We start from the raw sequence: 26,218 nt of genomic DNA, 5'->3' as shown, positions 1-26,218 counted from the left end.
TCTATTTGCTTTTGCCCTTGACCGTAGGAGCCTCCTTTAACATCCTGTGCATATGTTTGTATATCTAATTTTAGCAAAAGCCTCCCATTGCGTCCACATTTATCCTCTTAGCTGTTCTTTTCTATCTTCACTGAGATTATTCACATTTCTATTATCAAACAACACCCACCCGTTTGTATCCCATGGATCATACTTCCTTTTCTGCAAGTTTTGGATGGTTCATTTCCTAGGGTACAGAACTAACTATAATTCATGTTTTCATCTTTTAGTTTTTGGCAGTCCTGTTTCTCCCAAAGTTTCCACCATTTTTTATCACTAGCAAGCTATTTTACTTCATTTAAAATTAGCATCAGAATTAAAGTTTCCTTCTCTATTTCTGGCATATGAAATTGTTAAAGTAAGCAGATCGTTTATCTTCTGCCCTGCTTTTCAGTAAGGTGTTCCTTCCAGGAGCTGTCTGATTCAATTTCCCCATCACTATTACCACAACCTTCCTTGACATCCACTCTCCAATTTGCAGCGGGAAACCATTGTCCATGTTCCCTATTTGGCAGGAAGTCTATCCTGCCTTCTCTCAACACCCTACTTCTGATTCTGTTTTTGGCTCTGCTCCAAAACCTCGAACCTACGGATCGCTCATGAGGCCATAGATTTGCTAGAAGTTGCACACATACAACCCCACACCACCCTGAATCCCCTTCTATGAGAAACACTGTGCTGCTTATACCAACATCTCGATTTTCCCTGCCTACATTTTTTCATCTATTAGAAAGAATACACTTGCTCAGTTGACTTACCTAATTTAGGTAAATTTATGGCTTTGAACTTATTTTTAAAGAAACCTACAATTTCAGTGTAATAATTAACAGAATTTGTTCCCATAGAGGTTGCCCTGGTACCATAGTTAACTTAAACCAGAAACAATCATGTACAGTACATTAAAATCCTGATTATGTGTCGGAAATAGGTAGGAGTTTTAACCAAATGCTTGGTGATCATAAGAAAACCTTGAAACCAAACAAAGGATCATTCAAATACATTGTGGCTAATGATGTGGAGGATAATAACTACCTAGCCATCCTTAAAATCCATTTGTCTAGATTTTTATTCATTCACCAAACTAATGACTAATATCTAAAACCCAGGGCGTTCCAAAGGGTACTTACGAGAAGATTGCCATCTGAAGCCATGTATGATTCCAAATTGGCAGAAACAAAAGCTAGAAGAGAAGAGAGATTTCAGATAAATGGGGGTTGAAATGCCCATAAAAACGTGGGGGCAGGGGTGGTAGGCATTTCTATTTCAATTGACAAATTTCACAATAAAAGCAACTCATTAAATGGCCTTTTAAGCACAACTTAATAAACCAACTGTTTAAAAGTGAGTTTATAGAATAAGTCAGAATTTCATCTGCACGTTTGTCAGTACTCTTTCAAGTCTTGTATTATTTGTGTACTTATTGTATTAGTTATAAACATATCTTTGGAAAGTAAAAAAAATGTTTTCCTCTTCATGATGAACAACGCAATGTAAGATGCGGAACTATTGGGTCCACTACTGTTATTCTGGTGATATTAACTAAACAATTTCGAAAACACAACTCCTCCCCTGCCTCTGAAGTCCCAACTTTCATATGGAGATGAGCCACTTTTGATGTATTTATTACACTTTGTAGTGGATTACCTGAAAAACAAGACATTCTGTGGTTTCAAGAAAAGCAGGTGAAAACAAAAAGAAAAAAGATGTCTTATTTTCAGATTTTGACAAGCAAGAAACCTGTTAAACATCCACAAGCCACTGAAACTTCCCCCAAAGCAGAAAGCTTTTCAGTTTCTTCCTAGTGACACCACAAATACGGATCTACAGTCCCTGTGATTTGATTTCTTATACAAGTGGTTCCCAACTTTTGAAATGAATACCCCTTTTTTAATGTCAAAAATGCCATATTCATATTACATAAACCTGGATAAAACACTTATTTATAAAATTCCAAAGAGAAAACTCATAGGAGGAGATGAAAGAAAAAGAAATAAATTATCTTTAATTCTTCCTCTAAGCATTGGGATTTGTTGACATTACACAGCTTTGGTCATTGATATTAAGCAGGGGTCCTCAAACTACGGCCCGCGGGCCACATGCAAATACAAATATTGTATTTGTTCCCGTTTTGTTTTTTTACTTCAAAATAAGATATGTGCAGTGTGCATAGGAATTTGTTCATAGTTTTTTTTTTAACTATAGTCCGGCCCTCCAACGGTCTGAGGGACAGTGAACTGGCCCCCTGTTTAAAAAGTTTGAGGACCCCTGAATTAAGCTTCTGTTGGATCTTGAGTAATATTTCTCTTGTACGTATTGTATCTTTTTACCTCCTAACTATCTCTTAAGTGTGTCCACTCTGTGTATATCCATTGCTACCACCCTAGTCCAAGGCACCAGCACCTCCCGCTTGGGCCACTCCATGGACATCCTGAGTCCCAGCTTTCTCTCTTGCCCAGAATGATGTTTTCTCAATGCACATGACTATTCATCTCGGCCTTTAAATCTCTACAATGGCCATTGAGTCTTGAGATAAAGAACAAAACCAGGAAAATCTCCTACAAGGAAGGCTTTGTCCTACCTGGCTTCTGTCTCCTCTCCAGCCCCATCTTGAATCATTTCCATGTCTTTCTTTCCATTTCCCTGACTTACTGGCTTTTTTAAAAAAATTCCTTAAACCTTTTACTAATCTCAGAACCTTTGTGCATGCTCTCCTTCAATAGCCCTCTCCCAAGAAGGCTTATACCATCTGCACTTTCAGCCCTCAGGCTAAATGTCATTTAGTCAAGAAAGTGCTCCCTGATCCTATGGGCATCGCTCCCTTTTAGATGCGCTCTTAGCACCTTATCTTTATTCATAGACATTCTCATAAGTGTATTCAATTATTAATTTTGCAATTGATTGTTTAACCTCTGACTCCCCACCATAGTATAACTTTTTTAAAAAAAGTAATAGGACATACCAAATCTTTGTGATGTTTTTATTACATAGGTTATATTTAAAAAGAAATCTAAACTTTATTACTATCAAGATTTATAATATGCCAGAAATTACATCTCTCCCAATTATTTAAACATATGAGAAAAACTCTAAATGACAATTTAAAGTATAAATGGGCACATAGAGTTTCCAAATTATATTATGGATACACAACCAAAAATAATATTTTAAAACTGCTGTACACACAGACCTGTCAAACAGATTTCACTCTGCCACTTGTTAAATATGGAAACTTATGAAAATTACTTAATTTCTCTGAACAGCAGCTGCCTCATCTGTTAAACAGAAATAATAATAACCAAGTTCTTGGATTTTTTGTGAGAATTAAATGAAATATCATATGGGAAACATGTAGGGCACAATGCAAGCTCCGTATGTGGTAGCAATTACCTTCAATGGGAGCAATTACTTAGTAATAGCTTCGTTATAGAAAACTGTTTTTCCTAATGGAATTAGCACACAACTAAAGGGTTTGAGCTAGTGGGATAACCAGTTTCATCAAATAAAATAGCTCCCGCACTTCAAGGTTGATTTAACTCCCTCACTACTCCCCCAGAAACATTTCTGATGCCTTGTTTAAGAATTTAAGAGAATAGCTTTCTCTGTCCTATTCGAGACAGCTACCTCTGTAAAGGACCACCTAACAGACCACAACATGAGACTTCGCCCAAACAACGAGGTCATTAATTTTTTTAAAAGTCGTGCTATAAAATAAAATGGATTCTGATAAACTCTGTAACTGAAAAAATGGAAAACCCATTTCATCATTAAAGGAATTATAGCCCTGGCTGGTGTGGATAGTGGTTAGAGTTTCAGCCTGCACACCAAAGGGTCTCAGGTTTGATTTCCCCTCAAGGGCAAGCACCTGGGTTGCAGTTTCAATCCCAGGCCCCAGGCCGGGCACGTGCAGGAGGCAACCAATAGATGTGTCTCTTTTACATCCATGTTTCTCTCTCTCTCTCTCCTCTTCCCCCCTCCTTCCCACTCTTGTTAAAAAGCAAAGGAAAAAAATATCCTCGAGTAAGAATTAACAAAAATTAAAATTTTAGTTTAAAAAATGAATTATAAAGTTAATTTCAAAAAACAAGAAAGATTTTCCTTCATATATATTGGTTGTTAAGGACTAAATATATGTGTCTCCTCCTCACCCCCCAAAAATTCATATGTTGAAGTCAAATCCCCAATGTGATAGTATTTGGAGGTTGGGCTTTGGGGAGGTGCCGGAGTCCAACCCCAGCGGGTCCAGGGGTCCCCAAAGGTGTAGACGGAGTCGGCGAAGAAGGAAGGACACGGAGACAGTGTCCAGTTGATCAGCAGCCTAGCCAGGATCTCCAGCCAGGATCTCCAGCCAAGTTCTGGTCTGGATCTCCAGCAAAGTTCTGCTCAGGATATCCAGCGAAGTTCTGGTGTTTATTGTCTTGTTACATCCATATTTATACCAGTTGATTTTAATCCTGTCAATTTCTATTACAAAGGTTAGGGCGTTTCTTATCTCCATTCCAGGGAGTAAAGATTATGTAGCTTAAACATGATTGTTTGTAGTGATTAACTACCCGCCTGGCACTTAGTTAAGGAGTTTCATCCCCTCCCTAACTTCAGGGAAAAATTCCTACCTGGGGAAATAACCTTTCTAGGAGAGGCATCCCCTCCCTGACTTCAGGGAAAAATTCCTACCTGGGGAAACAACCTTTCTTGGAGAGGTGACCTTGGTTAAAACACACAGCGCTAAGGGGAGCAAACATATTAAGAACAGTATGCTATATACGCCAGGTCCCTTGAAACATATGCTGTGCAGATGTTTCTTTCCTGCAGCGACTGTGTCAAGCAGCAAGGATGGACCGGCTTCCGGCAAATTCCCCCTTTTTTATTTTTTAAATGATAGCGCATGCAAATCAGTGGCCACCTCTCAGATTGGGCCATTTAAGTCTCGGAAGAAGAGTGGCAAGCAATGATAGTGAGCATAGCTATAAACATAGTGGATGGAGCGCAGAAGGAGCCCCATTCCTGTAGAAGGTTGCCAGCCTCTTCAGTCAAGGGATTTCAGCTGTCCTCAAGTTGTTGGTTTGGTTGTCTTTGTTGGTCTGGCTAGCGGGCGGCGTCACTGGCGACAGGCTTCCCGAAGCGTCAGCAAGTTGAAGGGCTGCATCAAAGGGTCCATCAGGGCCGTGGTTGATGGTGGTGTCGATGTCCGAGGAAGAGTAAGCTGTGCCCTCTGGATCCAGCTGATATGGAAAATGGAGGGTAGTAGAAAAAGAAGAGAAAGCAAAAGAACTACAAAGCATGGAAGTGTTTAGAAAAAAGAGGGGGAAGAAAGGGAAGAATGCAGCATCCTGACACAGCCCTTTCCTTCAGCTGCCCCTTTCCCTGTGGTCCAAGGTAGAAATGGGAAACAAGTCCTGTTGCAGTGAGAGGGCAGCTGCTGTCAGCCAGTCTCTGTCTTTACCTGGGTCCCGATCTGAGCTGGGCATGGGAAGCAGGAAGCAGCCATGGGGACAGGAGACCTTCCTCAGAAGGGGCGAGTGTTCAAGCCCCTGCACCATTGGGGAGGGGGGTCTGTGCCCCACCTTTGTTGCACCCCAAGTTTTCTCCTACTGGCCCCCGACTGTGCCTGTCTTAGGTTGCCCCACCCTGTGGAGTCTTACCCGTCGTTGACTACCAGCCATCTCTGGGCCAAGTAGGGTGATGTGAGGTTCAGTTTTGTCTCCTTGATAGCCTATGTCCCTCTGGCCTTCATGCCCAGCAACTGCCTTGGGATCCCCTTGCCTGCTGGCGGGGCTCTGGCATTGATCATAGGGAACTCAGGTTTCTTCTCTAGAGAGGGCCCAGCTTACGCCATTGGGCCAGAGACAGATCCATGGTACCAGCCACCATGCGGCTTCAACCTCAGCATGAACAGAGAGCTCAGGCAACAGCTATGGGCAATTGGATTGTAAGAAGAGGGTCCCTCTTGGCACAAGGGTAAGAGGCGCCAATACAGGACAAAGGAGAGTCCTGGAACAGGGCTTTCTCAGCCCAGGATGTCAGGCTCTTGGCACAAGACAACTCCATGTATGGGGCATATACCAAACACCCCTAGTCACGGCATAAAAGGGAGATGCCCTTCCTGGAACAGTAGGGTAGGGAGATTCTAGAAAAGGCTGTGTTCAGGAAAGAAGGAGAAAGGCCAAAGAACCAGCAAACAAGTAGTTAGATTTTTAAAAAAGGAAAAAGAAAGGAGATGTGGGGCAAAGCTGGGACATGTGGAAAGACAAAACGGAGGCACATGTGATCCTCCCAATGGACAGATTGTTCCAGCTCAGGTCTGCACATCTGCTGCAGACGGGCACTGGTCAGGTGTGCTATGATGAGGCAGAGATGGCGGGCGGTGAGACATAAGGTCGGACTAGACGGTCTGGAATCCACACAGGTGAGTCTGCGTCCTGTGGAAATATACAAGCATATCCTCTCCCCTGGGTTAAAAGTACATCAGGTCCCTTCCAGGCTCCTGTAAGCAAGTCTCTCCATTTGACGAGGGCTTTAGGTTTAGTTAGATCAGGGTTCCAATGCCTGTACATCGGGGAATTTCCCTCAGAATCTACATTTAGTATATTAATTACAAATTGAGCATGTTGTAGAACATGATGAGGAGAGGAATATTTAAACTCATTTTCTTGTAATTTTTTAATTTGTGTTTTTAAAGTTTGGTGAGCCCTTTCTACTATTGCTTGGCCTTGAGGATTGTAGGGTATTCCTGTAGTATGTGCAATGCCGAATGTAGAGCATAAGTTTTTAAAAGCTCTAGAGGTATAGGCAGGCCCATTGTCAGTTTTAAGTGCCCTTGGTATTCCTAGGTAGGAAAAGCATTGGAATAGATGTTGACTTACATCTTTAAAGGCTTCTCCTGTACGTGCAGAAGCAAGGATAACATGAGAAAAGGTATCAATACAAACATGCACATAGCAAAGTTTGCCAAAAGATGGGACATGAGTAATATCCATCTGCCATAAGTCACAGGGTCTAAGTCCTCTTGGATTAACTCCAGTAGCAGGGCTAGGAAAATGAGTAGGACAATGGCCGCAGTCACGCACAATACTTCGAGCAGCTTCTCTAGATATGCGATAATATAGACGGAGAGCAGAAGCATTTTGATGGTGAATGGCATGAGACCGCCGGGCTTCTTCTAGAGCTGTACAAACTACTGGGCGAGTTAGTAAATCCGCCTGATAATTTCCTTCGCTTAAGGGTCCTGGTAGGCAGGAATGAGCTCTAATATGTCCAATATAGAAAGCCTTTTCTCGTTTGTGAATGCAAGTTTGTAGCTGAGTTAACAAAGAGAAAATGGCTGTTCTTCCTTGTGGGAGAGAGGCGGTCTCAATATGAGGAAATAATTTAACTATATATTGAGAGTCAGTGTACAAGTTAAAGGGAACCTGTTGCAATTGTTCAAAAGCATAAATGACTGCCAAAAGCTCTGTTCTCTGAGCTGACGTCTCTAGAGTTTGTTGAACATGGGTTATTGAGTCAATGATTGTCACTGCCCTACCATTAGAGGAACCATCTGTGAATACTAAGGAGGCAGGAGGTGATAATGGTTCTTTTGAACATTTAATAGGAAATATAAACGGATGTAGGGAGAGAAATTGCAATATAGGTGATCTTGGCAAATGATGTAAAATTTGTCCTGGGAAGTTACCTATAGCTATTTGCCACTCTTCTTCAAATTGTAATAGTGTGTCTAATTGTTCTCTTTTATAAGGTATTATTATCTCAGTAACTTCTCTTCCAAAGAGTTCGATACTGCGACGTCTACCTTTGATAATGAGAGTGGCCACTAGGGAGGGATAGGGTGGTACAATCTTCCTAGGAGTGACAGGTAAATGTATCCATTCTAATGGTCCTTCCTGCCACAAGCATCCTGTAGGAGTATATTTAGTGGCTAGAATAATTAAGGCCCAAGATTTGGAATAATCTAGATACTGTAGTTGCTGTTTATTGATGGCCTGTTCTATTTTTGCTATAGCCTTTTCTCCTTCTACAGTTAATTGTCGGGGAGACTTAGGGTTAGAATCTCCCTTTAAAATGTCAAATAGAGGTTTTAAGTCAAGAGTGGTTATTTTTAGATATGGCCTGACCCAGTTGATATCACCTAATAGTTTCTGATAATCATTCAATGTGTTTAAATGATCTTTTCTTAATTGTAGAGGCTGATGGGTGATAGTAGAGGTATGTAATATTCTGCCTAAGTATGAAAAAGAAGGTTCAGTCTGAATCTTTTCTGGGGCTATTTTTAGACCATGTTCTTCTAAAGCAAGGATGGTCTGAGTAAGAATTTCCTGTAAAGTAGCCCGATCTTTATGAGCTAGTAAAATATCATCCATATAATGAATAAGATATAGATCTGAAAATTTCTTTCTAATAACTTGCAATGCCTGATCTACAAACTTTTGACATAATGTAGGACTATTTTTCATCCCTTGTGGGAGAACCTTCCATTGGTATCTCTGATAAGGCTGTTTAAAGTTTTCTGATGGTATGCTGAATGCAAATCTTTGACAATCAGCTGGGTGAAGAGGTATAGTGAAAAAACAATCCTGTAAGTCAATAACAACAACACAATACTCCTGTGGAATTGCCACAGGGGAGGGCAATCCAGGTTGTAAGGAGCCCATATCTTCCATGGTGGCATTTATGGCTCTTAGATCTTGCAAAAGTCTCCACTTGCCTGATTTCTTTCTTATTACAAATATGGGTGTGTTCCAGGGACTATTTGATGGCTCTATATGTCCCTCTGCTAATTGCTGATCAATTAATTGTCGGGCTGCTGATATTTTCTCAGATGTTAAGGGCCATTGCTCAACCCATACTGGTTGTGACGATTTCCAGACTATGGGATCAGCAGTCCTAAGGGCAATGGCCCCAATTACAGATCCTGTCGAGGAGTGTGAGGTATTACTTTCCTTTCCTAATCCCTTTCCTGGATTAAATCTCGTGTCTAGCACCTGTGACGTTACTCTATCACTGGGGCTATATAATACAACTCCCATTTGAGACAAGATATCTCTTCCCCATAATGTAAAGGGGATAGTCGTAATTACATAGGGACAGAATGTTCCTGAATGTTGATCTTCATCAGCCCAAGTTAGAATCTGAGAACTCTTTTTTACATTAGATGCCTTGCCTAGTCCTACTAGGGAAGTGGAGGTGGTGTGCGTGGGCCATGAAGAGGGCCAATCCTTCCCTGCTATGCAGGAAACATCTGCTCCTGTATCCAATAGACCTTCAATTGGTTTTCCCTGAATTTGTAAAATTTTTGTAGGTCTAGTAGCATGGATTTCTTGTATCCAAAATGCTGCATCACTAGATCCAAAGCCTCTGGCCCCTCTAGCTTCCTGGGTAACAGCTGTCCCTATTTTATGTATTGGTAACAGGATTAATTGGGCAATTCTCTGGTTGGGCTGAATCTGTATAGTTGTGGTGGGTGGGGAAAGTAAAATCTGTATTTCTTCTGTGTAGTCTGCATCAACAACTCCTGGGATGACTAAGATCCCCTGTAACGAGGTGGAGCTCCGTCCTAATATTAAACCTACGGTTCCCTCAGGCAGTGGCCCAGACACTCCTGTAGGAATGGCTGCTACTGGCGAGTCTGGGGTTAGTACTGCATGGGTGGTTGAGTGGAGGTCCAATCCTGCACTGCCTGGGGTTGCCCTGAAGAGGTCACTGACTGATCGAAATTTGCAAAGGGGTTGAAGGTTGATGCCCCTATTATTGCAGGGGCCTGGGGCTGGCCCCTTCTCAAGTTTCCCGATTGAGGTGATGGGATATAACCTCCTTGGGAGCTATTTGTAGAGTTTAAAGGCCGACCATTTTTATGGTATTTTGATCTACATTCCTTTGCCCAATGGAATCCTTTCTGACATCGGGGACAAACGGTTTTTGGAGGATTAATATTATTCCCTAATGTATTTCCAGGCTGTCGAGGAGCTTGCCATCTGGCCCGAGTATTATTATTATTTTTATTTGGGCATTCTCTGCTAAAGTGCCCAGATAAGCCACAAGAGTAGCAGTTCATATTTCTTTTATTACCTGTAGTATTGCTGGCTTGTCCTATAGCCTGTACATATTGAGGGTATGTCTCCCCTTTGAGAGCTGCAGCTATAGCTACACCCTGTATAAATGCTGGACTTACATCAGCACACTGTTTTATAAAATCATTTATAGTTCCTGTTCTGAGAATCGGCCTTAATAAAGCCTGACAGGTATTATTAGCATTTTCAAAAGCCAGTTGTTTGATTAGGATATCGGCTGCCTCTTTGTTATTGATTACTCTCTTGACTGCCTGCATGAGGCGAGAAAGGAAATCCTGATATGGTTCCTCGACCTTCTGTTTAACCTCTGTAAGGGTGGTGGTTTTTCCTGCTGTATAAGGTAGGGATTTCCAGGCACTTACTGCACAACTGGTTACTTTGGTAAGTGCCTCTGTGGGCATATTCATTTGCTCCTCAGCCGTGTTAAAATCACCTTCTCCTAATATCATGTCTAGGGTTATTCTTTTTCTGGTTTTTTCGCTAGTGGCTACAGCTTTCTTAGCAAGATCTTCATATTCAGTTTTCCATAATAAGTAATCGCCTCCTGAGAGACAGGATTTACAAACCTGTGACCAATCATAAGGAGTCATCCATTTACTGGCTAAGGTTTCTACCAAGGTTTGTGTGTAAGGAGCTAGAGGTCCATATTCAGAGCAGGCCAATTTTAATTCTTTAAGTACTTTGTAAGGTATAGGCTCCAAGGTGGGGTTTCTATTCCCACCAGACTCATTCTCATATGTAACTGGGAAGCAGAGTGAGAATTCAAGATCTCCATTAGCTTCAGCTTCTCTTATGGCCCTTTGAAATTTAGACATGGAGCTCATAGGAGACACAGGACCTGGTTTAGGCTTCCTTTCTAATTTGGGGAGCCTGTTTTGAATGGGAGGGCCATTCTCCTCTCTACTGACTGGAAAGGACCAATGGTCATGTTTATGATATTTATTCTCCTCCCGATCACTAGGCATAGCTAAATTGCTTTTAGATTGAGCTGAAGACAATAATGATGTATCTTCTCTGGGTGGAGCCGAGGGACTATTTAAATTTTGAGAAAGTTCAACCGTTTTTGCCTCTGGTGCCAAGGTTTCACAAATTGAATTCTAGAGAGAAAAGGTAACTGCCGGGACCTTCTCAGATCCATGGTAGCTGTAATAGTTCTTTAATTGCTCTCCTACTTTAGTCCAAGTTTCTAAATTAACAGTTCCATCCTCAGGAAGCCATTCACATACGTCTTCTATAAAACTTTCTGTCTGACTGGGAGTAACCTTAACTCCTCTGCTAGCAAGCATATGCGTTAAAAGATTAATACAGAGTCTTTTTTCTTTAGACTCAGTATGACCCATCTTGTCAATCTAAGTTCTGTACTAACTACCCGCTTACCCTACTTATCCTCTATGGGGGGGGGGGGGGGTCTGAAGCACCCTACGGTGCAGTCCTATCCATCCCAAATACGGGGGGACTTACCTAAGGGAACCCTGTTCGGGCGCCAGATGCCGGAGTCCAACCCCAGCGGGTCCAGGGGTCCCCAAAGGTGTAGACGGAGTCGGCGAAGAAGGAAGGACACGGAGACAGTGTCCAGTTGATCAGCAGCCTAGCCAGGATCTCCAGCCAGGATCTCCAGCCAAGTTCTGGTCTGGATCTCCAGCAAAGTTCTGCTCAGGATATCCAGCGAAGTTCTGGTGTTTATTGTCTTGTTACATCCATATTTATACCAGTTGATTTTAATCCTGTCAATTTCTATTACAAAGGTTAGGGCGTTTCTTATCTCCATTCCAGGGAGTAAAGATTATGTAGCTTAAACATGATTGTTTGTAGTGATTAACTACCCGCCTGGCACTTAGTTAAGGAGTTTCATCCCCTCCCTAACTTCAGGGAAAAATTCCTACCTGGGGAAATAACCTTTCTAGGAGAGGCATCCCCTCCCTGACTTCAGGGAAAAATTCCTACCTGGGGAAACAACCTTTCTTGGAGAGGTGACCTTGGTTAAAACACACAGCGCTAAGGGGAGCAAACATATTAAGAACAGTATGCTATATACGCCAGGTCCCTTGAAACATATGCTGTGCAGATGTTTCTTTCCTGCAGCGACTGTGTCAAGCAGCAAGGATGGACCGGCTTCCGGCAGGGAGGGAATCAGGTCATGAGGGTGGAGCCCTCCTAAATGGGATTAGTGCCCTCAGAAGAAGAGGGCAGAGGCTAGCACAGTCTCTTCTCCAGATGAAGACACACTGAGCAGACAGCAGTCTGCAACCCAGGAGAAGGCTCTCACCAGAACTGACTGCACTGGCACCAGGATGTCCTACTCCCAGCCTCCAGACGGCAAGAAATAAATGTCTATCGTTGAGCAGTCACTGTTTATGGTATTTTATTATCGCATCCCAAACTGACTGTGTGAAGAAGCATTCCATTCTGTTTTAGGCACAAACAAAATGCAAGTTTATTCCTGTCAGCTAAGTCAGAGATATGGACTCTGGTCCTATATAATTTGAAAACGAGAAAATAAATCAAGACTATCGATGTGCAACAAATGCTCTATTGATAAAGAAGGTGGTTGCTAGATTAGTAATGTTTGAGAACTAAAAAAAAAAATTCACTAAAGGGAGTTATGGGGTCAACTAATCCAAAAGTAGCTGCCTTGATTGTTCCCCAATAGACAGTATAATTTCGAAAGTGATGCAGGAAAATGAGCATGATGGCTAACATTTTCACGGTTTTTTAAAAGAAGATAATTTATTGTAAAATAGATCATTTTTCCCATTTAAATAAATTGTGGGCTAGGTTTATTCTCTTTTTTTACAGAGCTTTAATAGAAAAGAACATAACTCTGATCTAAAATGTTAAAAAAAAAACACACAACCACAGAGTAATTCATAACATATTTGTCCTTTAAAAGTAAAATGCTAGCATTTCCCAAGACTTTGTTTTGTTTTGTTTTTGTTAATCCTCATCCAAGGATATTTTTTTCCATTGCTTTTCAGACAGAGTGGGAAGGAGGTAGGGAGCGGGAGAAAGACAGAAGAGAGAGAGAGAGAGAGAGAGAGAGAGAGAGAGAGAGAGAGACATTGATGTGAGAAAGACACATCAGTTGGTTGCCTCCCACATGCACCCCAACTGGGCTGGGGTGGAACCTGCAACCCAGATACGTGCACTTGATCTGGTATTAAATCCATGACCCTTTCGTGAGCAGGCTGACATTCTAATCATTGAGCACCACTGGCCAGGGCTAAGATATTCTTAGAGCACCAAATGGATTTATAGAAAGTGCACGAACACAGGCAAACAATGTGAATTATTCTTAATCCAGAAACTAGAGCTAAAGAGGAAACAGAAAGCATTGCTTGTTCTTCAGGCTGAAGTCTCAGTCATCAAAAAGCTTGGCATATATGTGGCAACAAGGTGCACGCTAACTAGCAGTGAGAACCATCGATAAGCAGGCATGGGCTGGGACATGGTAGTCCATCAAAGCAATGCCCTGGGAAGCAGGAGAGAAGATTCGTCTTTGCTCATCTGGATAAGCAAAGACGTGAAATAATCCATTAGCTTTGCCAATTAGCAGGCGCTTTCTCTTGTCAAGGCAGAACAGGAGAGATGAAAGCAAAATGCAAGGCGACCTCCCAGTGAGCATGGGCAGCGGTGTATGGGGTCGGGGGAGTCTGGGGTTGTTGCTTTATCCAGGAAGTTTATGAAAGTAAAAAAAAAGTGGCTCTATTTAAATTATTTAAAAATGTAAGCCCCATTGTCACTCTGATTCCACATGCTTTAAACTACTGTCATTCTTTTAAATTTATTTTCTCTCTTTGATTGTTAACTTTCCACTTGTTTTGCTGCATTGCTTTGCTGCTGTCTCTCCACTTTGAGGATAAACTGACAGATGGCTTTATGAGCCACAGTTTTTTAAAAAAAATTGAATTTATTGGGGTGACATTGGTTAATAAAATTATACAGGTTTCAGGTGTACAATTCTATAACACATCTTCTGTATATTGTGTGTTCAGCACCCCAAGTCCTCCCATCACCATTTATTGGCCCTTTACTGTCTTCTACCTCTCCCCACCCCTCTTTCCCTCTGGTAATCACCGCACTGTTGTCTGGGTCTAGTTTTTTTTTTTTTGCTTAATCCCTTCACCTTTTCCACCCAGTCACCAACTTCCCTCCCCTCTGACAGCCGTCAGTCTGTTTTCTGTCTCTGAGTCTGTTTCTATTTCGCTTGTCAGTTTATTTTGTTCATTAGATTCCACATATAAGTGAGATAATATGGTACTTGTCTTCTTCTGACTGGCTCGTTTCACTTAGCATTTGCTCTCCGGGTCCACCCCATAGCCTTTGTTCAACAGAAACGATGATGGTTACAATTATTTTTAGCACCACTAAATACTGTGATGCGCCATCTGAGGAGATTGGCAGGCTTCTTCCTTACATTTTTTTTGTGCATTCCCACATAAGCTGTCAGTCCTGACAATTAAGGCTTAGACATAAAACTCCGCAAGTCAAAGGGGGGAAAGCCCTCTTTCAGCCAATGTCAATCTCTGCTCAGAAAGGAGCTTTTTACCGTAGTAACAAGTCAGTGGCAAGTGCACGAGATCTCGAACAATCTGCTTCTTTTTCCTGGGGCAACCTGCACCAAATAACAAATAGCTGTTGGCCAGGCACCTCGGGGAGGCACGAAGCTCCCTGCCTGTCTGGACTGGAGGGGTCCCCTGCCCTTCTGCTGCCATCCCAAACCCAAAACTTCAGAGAGTATGGTCTGCGCCCACAGCATGCCCTTACACTGGGGCAAGCGGGGCCCTGCTGATCTGCTCTGAGGCCACAGCAGGTGTCACCCATGTGTGCCCTGTGCCCATTGCTCCCAACTGAGGCACTTCTCACCAGAGTGTGGAGTCGACCGGCTATCTGAAGAGCACTGGCCTCAGCTCTATGGGATTGATCCTGTTCTCTTTCTAAGAAATATTTATTTTTTATTAAATTATAGGGTGTCATTGGTTAATAAGATACATGATCTGCATATTGCTTTCTGTTCTCGTGATTGTCAGTCATGAGATGCCAAGCCCCTGATTGCTCCCACCAGCCCTCCAGAATCAGTCTAACACTCTGACTTCTGAGTATTCAAATGATTTATATACCAGTAGGCAGGGGCCAAGCAAAACATACTTGCACATGCCCCAAACACACACACACACACACACACACACACACACACACCCCTTAGCAGCAACCTTGGGCATCAGTGCAAGGTGCCTGCCTCCTCACCTAGGCCAGTGACAGAAATCCCAGGGACTCCAGAAAGGAGCCTGTCACTCTAAGGCAGTGATGGCGAACCTATGACACGCGTGTCAGAGGTGACACGCGAACTCATTTTTTTGGTTGATTTTTCTTTGTTAAATGGCATTTAAATATATAAAATAAATATCAAAAATATAAATCTTTGTTTTACTATGGTTGCAAATATCAAAAAATTTCTATATGTGACACAGCACCAGAGTTAAGTTAGGGTTTTTTCAAAATGCTGACACGCCGAGCTCAAAAGGTTCGCCATCACTGCTCTAAGGTCTAAATTAGCTTCATGCTTAGGTCCCCTTTAAGGGATTTGTGGTCAGATCCTGGTTAGTGCTTGCCCCAAGAAGCTACAGCGCGTAGAGAAAGGACCACCAGGCCAGTGATGAGGTCACGGGGAGCATTGGTAGGCAACATGTCAATGGTTAGGTCCAGCACAGTCTGTCCCGCGAGCACACCCTGTCTGCCTCCAATGGCAGCCCCCACATAACAACACCTGATTTCTACATTCTCTTCGGCCCAGCCCATGGGGTGAGAGCAGGTACAGTGGACTACCCTGGGCCAGACAAGAATGGCAAATTTAGATGGCCCTTACCTCCCTGTAATTTGCAACTCTAAATTTCTCTACGTGAAAAATGCTGACATGTTCCTCTAAGGAAGATAGTATATTTTTCTGCCTCTGAAACTGGACTGCTGTGTGCACTGCTCTGAGGTGCCAGTCCCTTTAATGCAGCTTTGACAAACAACCTCCAACTGAACACACTTTTTACATCAAGGTGAATAGGTGCACGCTGTGCAGAAGTGGCCTCTGCCCAGGACCATTGCTGGCGGGAAGGAAGCCAGGAGAAGGAAACTATTATAAAAGCTGACCTGCTGCTGTGGAGTTGGAGCTAAGATTCCTCTCTTGCCTGGTGAGCTCTTTCATTGGGAAATATCACTTTAATGGGGCTTATGCTTTTGCAAAGGTAATGCCCAAGGCCATTCAGACAGGAGAGGGAGGGACCACAAGGAACTTAAGTGCTGTGCCTAGTAATGGGAAACGGGTGCTTTTACCAATCATGGAGTGGCTTCTCTTGGAGGCTCTTATGATGATATTTGGCAGAATTATTGCAAACTGTTTTCCACCCTCACATCAACTCCATAAAGTAACATTAGCTGTACTTTTACAACTGAAGAGGCTAACAGACACAGCAGGTAGAGTAACTACTTTACAGAGCTCGCAAGTTACAAAGTCAGAATTTAAATTCAGGTTTTCAAACTCCAAGCTCAGGGCCCTTTGGACATTAGCAGAGCTGCCTCTTACACCGGAGATTTTCAACTGGTGTGCCACAATAATTTTTAAAAGGTGAAATACCTGAGTGTTTAGTCAGGGACTCTGGCCTCATTTCCCTTAAGTTGCCAAATAAAAAAATTTAAAAAATGACAACAGCCAACACAACAATAGTTATCCAGTATGAATGAATCAAAATTATACCTATTTTTTGTCAGAGTAGCAAAACATATATTTTTTGGTGTGCCGCAGAATTTTAGTAATTAATTTTGGTGTGCCATGAGATGAAAAATATCGAAAATCACTCTTATAATAATCTTTGCCTTTTCAACTTCTCCTTAGCAGAGTGCTTAATTTTTCTGCAGAAAATAAACTCTATCACATTCTTACAGAGTGCATGAGTCCAGTAATTCATGTAGACACTCCAGGCCAGGCCTACAATAGGCACCTAATAAATATCTGTCGACTTACGTTAACCCTGCCTCTACTTTAAGACAAGTTAGAGTGGGTACACTACTTACCAAATTGGGACACCTCAGAGAGGCCTTAACCCAAAGGGCTACGTGTAGGACCACAGATCAATGGCCACTGGGTATTTTGAAGGGTCTGATCAGCACGACATACATAAAGCTCCTGGAGAGGGACACTAGAGAGCCAAAAGCAGTTTGTTTTGGAATTAAGCATCCTTGCCAAGGCTCCATTCATTCATAAATAATGTGGGCTGACTTGCTGGTCGGAATCCTAACTGGGCAGGTTATTGAATCTGAGGCTTCTATCCATTTCAGCCTGCCAACAAGTACCTGCATTTTTGCATCTGCTGACAATTCTGGGTTAATGTCTTCAAAATTTCTAAAGCAAGAGTGAGCGATGTAGCCAGGACACATCTCCTTATTCTTTAAGAGGAACTATTAAATTAAAGCCATTCTTAAATAGCCCAAAAAATTGAGACATTTGTTGACACAATCCATGTAGTAAACTATGGCCTTCAGCAAGAGATGAGCTCTCACTGGCCTCCGAACATGTAAGCAAAGAGACACCTAGTGGACAAGCCTGTAAGTACATTATGTAGCTTGACACCAAAGCCTGAAACATCATTCTGACTCCTTCACATTCTTTTTATTTCAATATAGCATTTTTTAAAACAACTGGCATTATAGACCCAGAAATCTAAGCTTTACAAAAGAATGTTTCGTGTTTATTTCTAAAGGAAGTTTACTCTCTTTTATTTGTATTTTAATTAGATTCTCGTGCTGTATCAACGTCTGAGAACACAGAAGTTACAGTGGATTGTAACTGGCCAGCCCCTTCAGCTCACTTTTTCCTGAACACGTGTGCTTATTTTTTGTTTCCATCCCTTTATAGACTTTGAGTGTGAGACTTTCCATTTGTCTTCAGATTATTTTATTCTTGCCTTTAAATTAAGTAAAGCCAAAGACTTCCCCCCCAGCCAGCTTCCTGTGGTCGGCGCAGCTTCCTGTGGCCAACCCACTCTCTTCATGTCATACTCGCTTTCCCACTCACACTTCACCTACACACACGCTGTGTTACGCCCACCTCCTCCCATTAAACTGCACATGCGCCTGCCACCCTCCCACTGTCCTAGATAACATCATCTAACCCCAAAAGTAAAAGTCTGTCATCAAAATAAGGAAACATCTGGTTTTATTTCTTTACTGTATATTACTGAAATTTGGTTGTGTTAAAATTTTCTATTGGAAATTGTTTTTTAGTTTAATAGATATGTTTGATTGTAATTTATATGAGCGCATGGATCCAAACTCATAGAATTTTATTTTTTAAAGTATATTTTCATTGATTTCAGAGAGGAAGGGAGAGGGGGAGAGATAGAAACATCAATGATGAGAGAGAATCATGGATCAGCTGCCGCCTGCACACCCCACACTGGAGATCGAGCCCACAAACGGGGCATGCGTCCTGACCAGGAATCAAACCGTGACCTCCTGGTTCATAGGTTGATGCTCAACCACTGAGCCACACAGGCTGGGCTCAAACTCATAGAATAGAATTTTAGATTTGAAAAAGGAATCCTTGTTCTAGGGAAAGCCAGAAGACATTTACAAAATTCCATTGTTTTGAGGCCGCTATGTGGATACTCCCAGAAACATGAAGCATCATGGGGAGAAGGAGAAGCCAAGGGCTCCAGACATGTGGATGTAATAATAAGCTTGGAAGTAAATCCTCCTGTCCCAACAGCATCCACTGAAACCACGTGGGTCAGAGATGAACTGCCAAGCCAAGCCACGCCCTTCCCCAATTCCTCTCATGGGCAAAACAAAGAGGTCTTCACTCCTCTCTTTTCAGGAAGGTGGTCCTTACTTCCTCTATTTGATGGTGAAATGTTGAAACTTTTTCTTTGGTATTAGGAATAAACCAACATGCTCATTATCATTCAACAGCATTGTATCACAAGTGTTCGTTTTAAAACAGCAGTAGGAATTATAATGATTAAAAAATAAACTGTCAGTATTTTCAGATGATATGATTTTACATGTGAAAAATAATCTACACATGAAGTATTAAAACTAAAGACTCGACATAGAAGTGTTGCTAAACACAAAGCCAATAAGTAAAAATCAATAACATTTTTACATATCAGCAACAAATACCATGAAAATAATTTTTTTAAGAAGATACATGTAGAACAACATCATTAAATTCCAAATACATTAGAATGAATCCAATAAAACATGTCCAATATTTAGAATTTATCGCCATTGAAAACAGTGCATGTCAAAAAATTTAGGGAACAGAACTAAAGCAATTTTTAGAGGAAAATTTATGCCTTAAATATATTTATCAAAAAATAAGAAGAAATGAAAATAAACAAGCTAAGGGTTCACCACATGAAACTGAACTAGTAGCAAAATAGCAAACCCAAGGAAGAAATAGAGAAAATAAAGGCAGAAATCAAGGAAATAGAAATATATGGAGATTAATGAAACCCAAAGCTACTTCTTTGAATAAAATTAATAAAATAGAGCTCTGGCAAGACTCATTAAAGGGGAAAAATTAGATATAAATAAAGACTCCCAAGATATAGCTCTTAACCTGACAATTATTCAGCCTGAAATTAACTTCAAAAATTTTATTTGCATGCAGGTAAATAGTTAAGAAGAAATCTAATATAGAGAGATTACCTGATAATCCATCTTGCTTCCTACTGTCCTGAAAAAATAAAATATTCTTTGCCCAAGTCTAACTTATATTTTCATACATTGGTCAGGTGGAATAAAAATGTAATTGAATTAGAAGCAAATCATTCAGGAAATCAGAGAAAAATATTTTCTTCATAATTTTTTTCAGGCGAAATTACCTAACCCTTAAAGACTAATGTAACATATAAGGACTAAGGACAGCAAATCAAAACAGCAATGAGGTACCATCTCACACCTGTCAGAATGGATATCATCAACAAATCAACAGATGGCAAGTGCTGGCGAGGATGCTGAGAAAAAGGAACCCTCGTGCACTGCTGGTAGGAATGCAGACTGGTGCAGCCACTGTGGAGAACAGTATGGAGTTTCCTCAAAAAATTAAAAATGGAACTCCCATTTGACCCAGTAATCCCACTTCTAGGAATCTATCCCAAGAAAACAGAAACACCAATCAGAAAGGATATATGCACCCCTATGTTCATAGCAGCACAATTCACCATAGCTAAGATTTGGAAACAGCCTAAGTGTCCATCAGCAGATGAGTGGATTAGAAAACTGTGGTACATCTATACAATGGAATACTAGGCTGCTATAAGAAAGAAGGAATTCTTACCATTTGCAACAGCATATCAGCGGTTCTCAACCTGTGGGTCACAACCCCTTTGGGGGTCGAACGACCCTTTCACAGGGGTCGCCTAAGACCATCGGAAAACACATATATAATTACATATTGTTTTTGTGATTAAACACTATGCTTTAATTATGTTCAATTTGTAACAATGAAAATACAGCCTGCATATCAAATACTTACATTATGATTCATAACAGTAGCAACATTACAGTTATGAAGTAACAACGAAAATAATTTTGTGGTTGGGGGTCACCGCAACATGAGGAACTGTATTAAAGGGTCAAGGCATTAGGAAGGTTGAGAACCACTGGCATAGATGGACATGGAGAGCATTATGCTAAGCAAAATAAGCCAGTCAGAGAAAGATAAATATCACATGATCTCACTCATGTGTGGAATATAATGAACAACATAAACTAAGGAACCAAAATAGAACCACAGTCATAGAAGCATTGAACAGACTGTCCAACCTATGAAGGAAGGCGAGGGGTGATGGGGTAAGAGATCAACCAAAGGACTTGTATGCATGCATAGGAGCAAAACTAATGGACACAGATTGGGAGCGGGGGGGAGGGATGGGGGCACATGCTGGGGCGGGGGGCATCTAGGTAGAGGTCAATGGGAGAAAGAAGGAGACTTATGTAATACTTTAAACAACAAAGAATTTAATTTTTTTTTAAAGGACAATTATATACACACAAAATTCAAAGTCAAACAAATTTAAAAATTGCTGTCAGGTTTCAGAACTTGCTGCTTTCTCCCACCTACTAAGCTTATCCCTTTTTAATACAAACCCCCATTTTATCAATGATCACCAAAGGGATCTTTTATTGAACATTTTTAACTATCTGCCCAGCCCCCTTTCTTTAAGGAATTGCCTCTGTCCCTCCTTATGGCACTGTCAATCATATGGCCCCAAATCCCCAAAGCAGGAGCAAGCATATGACTTCGGTTGGCCGGCCAATCATTCATTCATTCATTCATTCATTCATTTATCACATATGTATTGGCTGACTGTGTGTCAGGTACAGTTTTAGAGCCTGAAAACACATATTGAACATAATAGATAAAGCCTCCTGCCCTCATGGGGTTTATATTTCATGAGGGTAGACCAACAAGGTAAGTAAAATAGATGGTATATTATAGTGAAGGTAAATGAAAAACATAAAATAGGGAAGATTATAGAGGGCTGTCGTTTTAAGTGAGTGGATAGGAAAGGGCTCACTAAATAGCTGACATTTGACTAAAAGAGGTGAAGAAACAGCCTGAGGATATATGCAAGGTTAGAGAACAGCCAATGCAAAGGCCGTGACATGGAATTGGGAATGTATCTGGCATGTGTAAGGCATAGCAAGGAGGCCAGCCTGGCGGAGGCAGAGTGAGAAATGGGAGGAGAGTAGTAGGAGATGAGGTCAGGGGGGTTATGGGAGGCCAGCTCATGGACGTCATGGATGGTTTTTTAAGCTATTGTTGGGAACTTTGTATTTCTTAAAGTAAAATAGGCAAACATTGCAGGGTTTCATCTAACAAACCCATGGTAATGACTCTGGCTCCAGCACTGAAAGGAGACTAAAGGGAGCAAGACATAAACCAAGAAACCAGTGAAGAGACTGAGCTAACCCAGAGACGATGTAAGAATGTCTTAAACCAGAGGGGGCGGGGGCAGTAGGGGTAGTGAGAGGCAAATGAGCCACAGTGTTTATTACCTTTGCCACAATGTCTGATTTAGAAAAGAGTACATGAATCAAGTCAGGCTAACCAGGAAATTCTGCCCGGAGTACTAAAAAGGAGACTTGCCTTTTTTCTGGGGCCAGCAGTGGCCATCTTGGTTCCCGTGGAGAGAATAGAGAAGGAAGCAAAACCGTGGGAGGCAGAGCTCAGAGAGAGGGGGGAAGAAAAGGAACCTTCCTGTGCCACCCAAGGTGAACCAGAAGGATTTAGGAAGATGGACACTTGACTATGTCTTGTGAAAGTTCAGCTTTTCCAATGAATATAGAGAAATCTAGAAGTTTACAACAGGATAAAGAGGTGTTATCTGCAAAGAAACCAGGGAAAGAATGCCATCAGGTTTCTTATCTGCAACATAGGACATGAAAGGATATTCGAGCAATGCCTTCAAAGTTCTGAGTGAAAAGAAATTGGTACATAAAATTCTATTTCCAGTCAGGCACGCAATTGATCATGAGGGCAAGATAAAGACATTTTCAGAGATGTTTATTCCTCAGATACTGTAAATGAGAATATTGCTTGATAAAACAATTCAATAGAGTGAAAAGGAAATTTAAGGAGAAAAATATGAGACACAAGAAGGGGAGAAAAACATGAAATTAAAATTTAGAGAAGGCCGAGCATATAATGGTGGGGGAAAAAACTAAGTACAAAATAAATAAATAATACAAAATAAATAAACTTTAAAACTGTTCTAAGTATAGTTCCATATCCCTAGTTCAATATCCCGTGAACTGATTTTTCAGTCAATTCTCACTGTGTTTGGAGCTACATTTTCTTTCAAGTTATGGTCTTATTGAAAAGAAAAAACATACTATTAATAATGATTTGTGGGTATATAAACCTATAAAGGCCCTTTTTTCAAGGGACATTTTTTTCTATTGTTGGTTACATCTATCTATAACCTCAATAATCTTTGCTTTATTTATCCCTACCTAAAGTTAAAAAGTAAAAATTGTGCAATTCATTTTAAGAGATTAAAATAACTTAACTGTATTGTAAAACATAAGGAATTGTAAGTCTGACTGATTTAGGAAGGAGAGTTATTTTACAGAGGTGCCTAACACAAGGATTTCCAGCAAAGTTCATCGAAGAAGAAATTGCCAGTGCTCTCTGTATTTGTTTGTCTCTCCTTTCTCTGCCCCTGGAAAGACCTCCAGCTCCATGTGGTTAGGAGAGGCCATGTGACCTATGGGCTCTGTCAGGGGAGAGGTGACCTGTGACATTTCGTTAGGAGACGAGTATGCATGCTCCACACTCCCTCTTCTCATCATGCCAAACCCTGAAGCCACTTTTTGCCATGGTAGTGCCACGAGGTGACCATGTTTTCATGTAACCAGCGTGGGATATGCAGTGTGAATAAGAAATGAAAGTTTACTGTGTGAAGCCACTGAGGTCGGGGTTAATTTGCTACCACAGTCCAGCTAGCCTAGACTAACGAGAGTTTCCTGTGCCTCACTAATCATTAACAGAAGTCCTTTCTAAATTTTTTAAAGTTGTATTTAAAATTTTCCTATGTAAACTGGCATACACACAAGGTAGTTAATCCCTTTTCTGGACACTTTAAAAGGTGATTTTACTAGGACAAGCATTGCTATTTCTACAGAGGATAATAAACTAAGGGAAAATGAAATGTCTGTCACCAAGAAACCACTTGCTCCCAGAGTAAGCTCATCCCACCTATTCTCTCCTCCCACTGTACATAAACAGTAAATGCAAACAAACAAACAAACGAACAAAAAATACTGTCTGGAAAGGTACCCCACTAATTTGTGGAAATCACCTCAAACTATTTTGAGATTTTCCACTAATACCTATCGGTGTTGGAACTGGATCCTATCCCTTAGAAAACTATCTTCATATTTTTGAACCAATTTTAAGAAAGCACAAATATTATTAACTAGAAAAAATAACAGCTCAAATATCAACCTGCCCTCTCAATAATTTGAAAAGCTTGCAATTTCTGTTTCAAAGAATAACCTCTAGATAGTTTTATGTCTTCAGCTAGCCAATTCTCTTTGTAATGTAGTTGTCCCCATTCCTGTTCACATTGGTATATTTTGTGCAAAAATATTATGAGCCTTCAAGAATAAAACACATGTGGTCATCTATTCCTTTACTGCCAGCACACTGGAGTTTAACATAAAGCTTATTTTAAAATCAGCCAAGAAATTCTTGGAGTTCAAGTTGTTTTTCCATTAGAGGTATGAGACTTGGCATAACATGTTTCTGCTCTGGAAAAAGTCCACTGACACTCCGAATCACCTGGGAACATAAATTAACATTAAATAGATCTTAGAACATAACTCTCAATGGCACAGCAGGGAAAAAAATAATAGGAAAACTGTAACCTTGTTTCCAAAATGTATTCACATAAAACTTCACAATATTCACTGCCCAGTAGGACTATGTCAAAATAATCAGACAAGCAATCTATATTTAAGAATTCTGAGAAGACTGTTGGTGAGAATATAAGAAGGTATAGCCACTGTAGAAAACAGTATGGTGGTTCTACAAAAAATTAAAAATAGAATTACCGTATGATCAATCAATTCCACTTCTGGGTATACTAGTATACACAAAAGCATTTGAAAGCAGGGTCTCAGATATTTGTACATATATATTCATGCCAATGTTATTCACAATAGCTAAAACATGGAAGCAACCCAAGCATCCATCAGTGGATAAATGGATAGGTAAAATATGGTATATACACATAATAAAATATTATTCAGCCTTATAAAAGGATGAAATTCTGCAATATGCTACAACATGGATTAACCTTGAACATATTATGCTAAGTCAAATATGCTAGATGCTAGTCACAAAAAGATAAATACTACATGATTCCACTTATAGGAAATACTTAGAATCGTCAAAATCATAAGGACAGAAAGCATAATGGTGTTTTCAGGGGCGTGAGCAGGGATTGATGGAGACTTATGGTTTAATGGGTATAAAAATTCAGTTCTCCAGGATGAAAAGAGTTATGGGGATGGATGGGAATGGTGGTCGTGCAACAACACGAATGTTTAATACCACTGAACCACACACTTTAAAAAGTTCAGACTGTAAATTTTATGTGTATTTCACCACAATTTTTAAAAGTGAAAATTAAAAAAAAAGAATCCTGTACAGAACTCAAAATAACCATGAGGCCATCAATTTAAACACACATGAATGAGAACTAAATACAAAGTTTGCTCCCACTACTTGCTCTTGGACTAAGAACTATGCTTGTCATATATCAGAGTGACTCTATAAACAAGGCTCCTTCGCTATTGCTTAATGACAATGCAAAAGATGAAAATTATTCATATGCTTTTGCATCAAGTTGGAGGACAATTGATTGCTCTAGTAGCTGGTTCAAGACTTTCTTTTAGGTAAACATCTAGCTTGACTCAAAAAATGCCAACAGCAAGACCCTTGTTATAATATCTGGAATCCAGAAAACACAATGAGAGGAGGCAATGAGAGGAAGATGGAAGATGGAGCCTTGAAAGTGAGGAAAGCAGCATGATGGAGGTGACACCCGCAGTGTTGGTATAAGCAGAGAGCAGTGAAGAGTCAATCTTTGCCTTCACGTGGGCTTCCGGTGGAGCCAGCACAATCAATGCATAAGGATCCCTGAAGAAATTCGTTCTTGGGAATTTGTACAAATCATTGCCAGATGTGCTTCATTCTTTTTTTAAAAATAATTTTACCATTTTATTTATTTACTTATTTATTTTTTAATCCTCACCTGAGGATATTTTCCCATTGATTTTTAAAGAGAGTGGAAGGGAGAGGGAGAAACAGAGAGAGAGAAACATTGATGTGAGAGAGACATATCGATTGGTTGCCTCCCACATGCACTCCTACCAGGGCAGTGAACCTGCAACCGAGGTTCGAGCCCTTGATTGGAATCAAACCTGGGACCCTTCAGTCCAGAGGCTGACTCTCTATCCACTGAGTCAAACCAGATAGGGCTGTGCTTCATTCTTAAAGGCCATAAATTTGGGGGATTAGTGTCAAATGCATAAAATCTCCAAGATGCACAGATGCC

General features: G+C 40.8%; 1 protein-coding gene across 1 annotated transcript in view; it reads right to left on the bottom strand.

The window, feature by feature from the left end:
* The window catches only part of IPCEF1 (interaction protein for cytohesin exchange factors 1), a 144,221-nt gene that overhangs the window by 77,410 nt on the left and 40,593 nt on the right, over nucleotides 1-26,218 (bottom strand). Inside the window, exon 3 of the mRNA XM_036316679.1 lies at nucleotides 1,167-1,219. Coding sequence (XP_036172572.1) covers nucleotides 1,167-1,190 — 24 coding nt within the window. The 5' untranslated portion in view covers nucleotides 1,191-1,219. The remainder of the gene's footprint in view (nucleotides 1-1,166; nucleotides 1,220-26,218) is intronic.

The sequence above is a fragment of the Myotis myotis genome, unplaced genomic scaffold (assembly GCF_014108235.1).
Source record: "Myotis myotis isolate mMyoMyo1 unplaced genomic scaffold, mMyoMyo1.p scaffold_m19_p_7, whole genome shotgun sequence".
Lineage (NCBI taxonomy): Eukaryota > Metazoa > Chordata > Mammalia > Chiroptera > Vespertilionidae > Myotis > Myotis myotis.
This window is presented reverse-complemented; position numbering and strand designations above follow the sequence as displayed.